The following is a 7,747-nucleotide window of genomic DNA, read 5'->3' on the forward strand; positions in this document are numbered from 1 at the left end:
GCCGATGGCGGTGCTATGAGCTGTCGATACCGACAAGGTCTCTCATAGGAGCCGGCGATGCGCTACCGCGGCCTCGCCTTGGCTAGAGCGCGCCACCATGGTATCTCCTGCTCCACATCCTACCTCTGTCCTTCTCCACCTTTTGAACTCTATTGATAGAAGGTTGGTCGTGGCCGACTGGCCGAGGCAGCGGTGGAAGGCGTACATACTAAATAGGGGTGCCAACTACCCGCGCCTCAGCTTCTGCGTCGCATTTACGTCGCGTGGCAATTGCCGCCCTCGTCCCTGCCTCGGTTTCCGCGCAGGAGACCATTAGCGTCGACGACCAACTTTTCCGCGTCGTTTTTAACGCGAACCGTCGCGTCCTCTCGCTGCCAAAGCAGCCTAACTTGCAAAAACGGACGTGCCGCGAGGCGCCGGCGTGCCCGATTTGCGTCCTTCCCAAAGAGATCGACACGGGATTGACGGCACTTCTATTGTCGTGGCCGACAGTACCAGTCCATTTTCGATGCCGAACTCCAAAATGTTATCGGGTCGTTATCGGGACCGCCGGCCGGTGGGACTCTGCTGTCTGCCGTCAGCAGGCCCATTCAAAGTTAGCCATCTTAGCTGTGACCGGAGTCGCGTACGGACTGAAGGTTAGCAAAGCACAGCCGTCCGACGCGAACAGGTTTCGATCCGGTTCATATATGTACATCAGCGAGACGAAACAAATCGGGATTTTTCTCTGACTGGTGGACTTACCGGTTCGATCGCAAAAGATACAACAGCCACGCGAGAATACCCATCATCGTTTCCTCAGCTCAGAAAAAAAAGGAAAAAAAAAGGAAAAGAAAAGTCCCCCATCGATCGTTTCCCTCTCCTACGCCACCGAATTGCGCCCTAGATCTGCCGCTGATGTTGGAGCCTCAGTCGCCGGGAAGTCGCAGAGGCCTGTTCTCGTGCTTGCACAGCAAATGCGACGATGCCTCTAACCCCATGTTCGAAGGCACCGCCATTACCGAGGCTCTTACGGACCTCATCGACCGCTTGTACGCGGAGGCGTTCGACCGGCTTCCCTCGGACGACTTGGGCACCGACAGACTCCTTACGGCCATGCGCAGCGGCGGCGGCATCTGCGTTGGCCTGCTGGACCCCGTTTCCAACATCATCCTCAACACCATCTCCGTCCTCCCACCACGCGACAGCCGGCGGTACAACCTGAGGAAGACGCCCGAGCGGAAGAAGCGGCTGGCCGGCGCGGTGCAGCCGGACTACGTCTGGTCCGGTATCGGCAGATTATCCTGCCATTCTCTCGTCCGATTCTTGGTGAGTTACTTCGGCTGCCTCACCGACGAGCAGGCCGCCCGCTACCTCCACTGGGCACGCGCCGATCTTGCACTCGCCGTCCTGCTCGTCGAGCACGATCTATACGCTGCTGCTGGTGAGCCTCAACTACTGAACCCCGCATCCGACAGGACGCAGGCCGCCCTCAAGCGTGCGGCAACCTGTGCACGGCACCATGCGCCTGACGTCCTGGTGCGGCTCCACACGTCGCCCCTGCCTCAGAATCAGCTCCTCGCCGCCGCCCCGTTTCTCAGCCCGGGTGGCCGGAACCTCACCCTCGACGATGTCAACACCATCATTCAGTTGCTGCGCTACCAGGAAACTGCCTCCCTCGATTTCCAGTTCAACTTGCTGCCACACGGAAAAGGAGTCGTTGTGTATGGTCGGGACTTCAGCGCGGATGAAGGAAAACTCACCTACACCACCAGCTCCGTGAATAATTTCGGCGTGTTCACCATCATGGTTGAGCGACACGGAGACCGCTTCGCATCTCTGCGGGGCAAACAATCTAGCAGTATATCAACCATGTTGGAGAATGCATCTCAAGGTCGTACGAGTCTGAAGAGCTGCGGCGATGCCTGCGAATACACCAAGTCTCTCAGGATGAGGCTCCACGGCATGATCCACGCCTTTTACCTCAAAGTGTTCACCATGCTGCCCTCCGATGTTCTACGCGGGCTCATGCGCTACATCCTGTTCGCTGGCCACTGCTACGGCCCCATGGACCCGGTTTCCAACATCATTATCAGCTCCATTTGGCACGGTATGTTCTTCCCACTCCCGTCGGCTGGCAGCGAGAGCCAAGCGTATGACATCCTTGACACCCTCTCCATGCTTCGCGTGGAGGTCCGTTCCTTGAATGGCCTTATTGCCCTCGTCAAAGCAATCTCTGATTGCTCCATGCAGCAGGCCATGGAGTACCTCTGCTCCAATTCTTGTCACATGTCCCAAGACATGAGCACCCCGCACGGGTTTCATACTGCTGCCGAAGCTGCTCAACACCCGCAACACGCTGCACTAGGATCATTCCTCTCGTCCCTGACGCCCCACATGCTGGCTAACCTGCGGCCCTTTCTGAGCATTACCAATGGCACACACTCCTCTGAAACTCTTCACCAAGTAAGGTTCATTCTGGCCAACGAACTCCGACAAACTGCAGTTCAGCTTCCTCCCAAGAAGGCTCAACTGTGCAAGGTGGCTAAGGACGCTCTTTTAATAAAGAGGTCAGAGTATAAGAACATGAGGTTATTCATTCGCTCTGAGCTTGCACAAGTGCTGAAGAAATATGCCTCTGAGCATCCTCAGGTACATGGTTTTTGTTTTTCGTATTCACTCTCAATCGGTGCATGTTCCTTAGATTCTCTTCATTTGACCTTGCTGCTTGTTTTAGGAACCCAAATATGAGCCAACTGTTATCTGTGGTGTGGTTGAATCATATTACTCAGACAGGGATTCCTACCACGTTAATTTTGTTGCTGCTTCCGAATCAGGGGATGATAGCCAACTTTTCTTCGCCGAACTCAATTTGACGTGTGATCAGTCAAAACCAAGTTTCTGCATCCCTCTTTGCCTGACAGATATGGGTAAGGCCTCTTTTTTTTTTTCTAGTAGCATGAGCAGCCTGGTTTGAAACATTAAAGAGAGGATCTCCTCTGTTTTGTTGAAAGCCTTATGTTTTTCATGAAGGCCTTTTTTCATCTTTCAAACAATTTTATAGTGCTTGTTTATTTCATCCAATCACGGAATGGGCTAGTCTTTTGTTGCCTTGAGTCTGTATAATGCCTTGCGCCTAGGGTTGCACATGCGGGATCCCACATATCCCGCATAACTCCATGATTAGTGCTGATTATACTACTCACTCCGTCCTTTAGCGTATAGATACATCTAAATTTAGACAAACTTATCACATCCTTTTATGGACAGAGGTAGTACATGCATGTGACACCGCTTGCAGCCCTACGTGGCGAGCCATGTAGTGCAAACCATGCTAGCAGAACATTGATGCGCTACTGGTTTAATTTAAATAATTAGGTTGCTTCATGGCACATTGTCACATACCCTATGAGTTTTTTTTTTTAAAAAATTGACTGGCATTATCTGCTCGCTTTTCAAGAACACATTGAATTTGTTAATTCTAGTTTGGGGCAAAGAAAGAGAAAGATGAAGTAGTGATGTGTTTTGAAAAAACTCTTCTCTGCTTCAGTACTTCTGGGGTGGGCGTAAATCCATTATCATAATATCGTTCACATACACTATACTAGACAACATCGGTATTAACCTTTTACACAACACTCTATCTGAACACAATAATATTTATAAAGAACGTTCATTAGATCCTGCTAACATGGTAGCATGCATGACTTCTGCTTTCCAAAAATGAGAAGTGGCATCTACGGACATTGGAAGCACGAAAAAACAACATAAGATCTACTTCTGCACTTTGGTCTTTTCCCCATGATGCTTCACAATCCAGTTACAAATGTTGTAATTCACCTCTTAGGAGGCAAGTAACCCTCTCCTTTCAATGAAAAGAAGCACAGTTTGTGTGTTTTTCTCTAGGATTTTACCTAGGGATATATGTGTATCATTGATGTGTACTTGTCCTATCAATGAAATCCACACACCTTCCATCTTCTCTACTCACTTTGGTTATCATATTTTGCATACACCCCGGGTGCCCACTTTACACCACCGTCTAGAGTGTGCAAGCGCTAAAATTAGGTTCTTGTATTTTACCTACTTGAATACATCACTGTCCTTGTACTTTAGCTCATCCGAGAAACATTTTGGTTTGAATACATCACTGTATTTGGCGACAGGTCGTTGCTACTATGGTCAGACAAGCTCGATCAAGATCATGTATCCAGCCTCTTCAGATTATTTTGAGACTGATATTACTAGCTATGGAATTAAGCATACGGAGAGGATGCTGGACGTAGACTTTGTATTCGATTTTACGAGAGATGAGCAGTTTGCAAAAGATGCGGTGAAATATTGCGAAGATTGGAAGGCCTTTTTGGAGCTTGATGTTGTTTGATGCGCTATTCATAAATGAATCTTAAAAAGGGAAGGATGCCCATCTTGGACAGCAATATGTAATTATGTATCTTGTATCTACCTACTACTGTGTGGAATGATATAATAGTGTAAAATATTAATTTGTAGAACCTTTTCATGAAAGAGCTAGACGATGGCCATATTGATGTGAGACTCGTCGACTCTGAAGCTGCACATAAAGTTGTCCTAGGTGTGGCAACGGCTCACTTCAATGTGCATCCGAGATCAAGAATAAGAATTAAGAATTACACGGCGCGGAAGCGGACGTATTCGGCGACGCCGTGGGCGAGGAGGCGCTCGGCGATCATCGTCGCCGGTCCGTCCGCAAGATTCGTCCAGTGCCTCCTGGTTAGGGTAGGACAGGACGATGCGGGAGCCATGGAGCGGTGGCTGGTCGCGCCTGAGAGCAATGTCTACGCGATCGACCCGGCGAGAAGGGTTCGTCGTCGTATGGACTGCGCCGACGCCGGCAGCGGCAGGACTCCTCGCTGGCTTGGTGGAACCGTGAAACAGACGAACGTGCGCTTGTACATCGGGCCGGCCGGCCGGGTTTTCGTCGGGCCGACGTGTGTTGTTGCAACAGAGCGCACATCCGTTTGGCCTACAGTATTTGCAATTTTCTTGCCTCTTTTTTTTGGCGTGACTTCCTAAATATATAGTCCATATAAACCTGACTCTAACTGAAAAAATAATTTAAGGCTGAAATAATGATACTAAGTATAATATAATTTAAACTTATATATTGTAGCCACATTTTTTTTTTACTTCAGTTCCTACCAATTTACTAAATCATACAAGAAACAAAACAAGAGAATCTTAATTCAGACTTCAAATTGTTTTCTGACAACATGTTGACGCAAATGGATTCTTTTATAGAAAGGAAAATGTAATGTTGTGGCTCTTAACGTATATTTCTTTCAAATGCATAAACTGAAACAGATAAAATGGCAGTTTATTCCACTAACTTTTATTGAAAAAGCAGATTCATGCTCTTTAAGAAGCAAGAACACTACAATAGTCTAAAACACTGACGAGATCTGAGATCTAGGGTTTGGCCCGATCTCGCGATTTAACCAAAATCCACGGGGAAAAGGTGGGAGAGCGCGAGGAACACGAAGAACACGAGGAACATCGGTACTCACGCACGCACACCAACCTGATACACCCGATACTTACCCCCGTGGCTCGATGGACCACGCCAATAGAATCACCCGGAAGAGGCACGCGGCAGAATTCCCGGTGAGAGATTGGTGTTGGAGAAAAGAGATTGGTGAGGGAGAGAGAGTGGCTTGCACTAGAATCTCACTCAACAATATCCAAATCAACAACAAGAGTGCCTTGATTACAAAAGGATGCTTGTCCAAGATGGATGCTAACCCTAGGGAGACTAAGCTCAAAGTTGATTTAAGCTCAAAATTATGTCTAAGGGGTAAAGGAGGGGTCCAGGGTCCTTATATAGGCCTACATGGCCAGCAGGGCGAAAAGGTACATAAATGGATAACTTAGGCAGTTTGGTGGAGAATTCCCGTCGGATCCGGTCCTGGGGCCGGTCAGACCGGGCCTGGGACCGGATGGTCCGGTCGTGGGGCCGGTTGACCGGCCGCCAACCGGAAATGTCGCAGATCTCCATCCGGTCGGCCCCCGGTACGACGCCCGGTCAAGACCGAGGGGAATCCGGTTTGGCGACCGGTTGACCGGGCCTGGGACCGGATGGTCCGGTCGTGGGGCCGGTCGACCGGGTCCTGGGCCGGCCAGCTTCTTCTCTTCCTTCGAGCGCTTCGAATGACGTCGGGTCCAGCTTCGTGCCCATCTTCATGTCCCGCTGCTCCTCTCCTTCCCTTGACCATGGGGTGTCCTCCTCTCCGGGGTCTTGAGGCACCTTGTACCGAATGACACAAAGCACATCGGCATGAGGTAGCATTCCATCCAAAGGGGTACCGAGATCAAGGGTGGTGAGGAGCGAGTTCACCTTATCATGTAGCGCTTTAACTCGAGCCCGAGTCATTGGTCCACTTGGGGGACTTGTTGGTCTTGGGGTGGAGGTGTCCGAAGGCCACCCCGCATCATCTCCCCCCCTTGGGAAAGAGTCGTCCTCGACTCGTGTTCCTCTTCATCTTCATGATATGGCGATAAGTCCGAAACGTTGAACGTGTTGCTCACCAAGTACTTGGAGGTCGGGATGTCGATGACGTAGGCGTTGTTGTTGATGCGTTTGAGGACCTTGAAGGGGCCATCTCCTCTTGGCTTGAGCTTTGAGTTGCGTTCATGAGGGAATCTTTCCTTCCGGAGGTGGATCCAAACGAGGTTGCCTTCCTCAAAGATGCGTTCCTTCTTCTTGGCGTTGAGGCGTGTAGCTTGATGAAGCACATGGTCGTGAATGGTTTCTCTTGTTTCTTCATGTAGTTTCTTCATGGCGGCGGTGCGCTTGTCGAAGTCCATGTTTGTCCTCTCATGAAGGGGAAGTGGTAGTATGTCGAGTGCCGTGGGAGGTTCGAAGCCGTAGACGATTATGAAGGGACTCCTTGATGTTGTAGAGTGCTTGGCTCGATTGTAGGCGAACTCCGCGTGTGGGAGACACTCTTCCCATGACTTCAAGTTTTTCTTCACGAGTATGCGTAGAAGAGTTGAGAGGCTTCTATTGACCACTTCCGTTTGTCCGTCCGTTTGCGGGTGGGAGGAGGATGAGAACAAGAGCTTCACTCCAAACTTTGCCATGAGCGACTTCCATAGATAGCTCATAAACTAGATGTCTCGATCCGACACAATGCTTGCCGGAATCCCGTGTAGGCGGACAATTTCCCTGAAAAACAACGAAGCAATGTGTGAAGCATCATCGGTCTTATGGCATGGTATGAAATGAGCCATTTTAGAGAACCTATCCACTACCACAAAGATCGAATCATGCCCATGTTTTGTTCGTGGTAATTGATGTCTACGGGTGCTTCTATTCTTGTAGACAGTGTTGGGCCTCCAAGAGCAGAGGTTTGTAGAACAGCAGCAAGTTTCCCTTAAGTGGATCACCCAAGGTTTATCGAACTCGTGGAGGAAGAGGTCAAAGATATCCCTCTCAAGCAACCCCGCAATCACGATACAAGAAGTCTCTTGTGATCCCCAACACACCTAATACACTTGTCGGATGTATAGGTGCACTAGTTCGGCGAAGAGATAGTGAAATACAAGTAATATGGATGTATATGAGTGGTAATAGCAATCTGAATAAAATACGGCAGCGAGTAAACATGCAACAGAACAATAAATAAACGGAGTTTCGATGCTTAGAAACAAGGCCTAGGGATCTGTTATCACCAGAATTTGACCGTATCAGAGGTGGGCCGCGATTAAGATGGGCTTGAAGAATATACGC

General features: G+C 49.5%; 1 protein-coding gene across 1 annotated transcript in view; it reads left to right on the forward strand.

The window, feature by feature from the left end:
- Positions 1-978: 978 nt before the first annotated feature.
- Positions 979-7,747, forward strand: part of LOC124662123 — a 25,194-nt gene continuing 18,425 nt past the window's right edge. The window contains exons 1-4 of the mRNA XM_047200006.1: positions 979-2,631; positions 2,717-2,909; positions 4,146-4,312; positions 4,492-4,910. Coding sequence (XP_047055962.1) covers positions 979-2,631; positions 2,717-2,909; positions 4,146-4,312; positions 4,492-4,910 — 2,432 coding nt within the window. The remainder of the gene's footprint in view (positions 2,632-2,716; positions 2,910-4,145; positions 4,313-4,491; positions 4,911-7,747) is intronic.

This window comes from Lolium rigidum, chromosome 6 (assembly GCF_022539505.1).
Source record: "Lolium rigidum isolate FL_2022 chromosome 6, APGP_CSIRO_Lrig_0.1, whole genome shotgun sequence".
Classification (NCBI taxonomy): Eukaryota; Viridiplantae; Streptophyta; class Magnoliopsida; order Poales; family Poaceae; genus Lolium; species Lolium rigidum.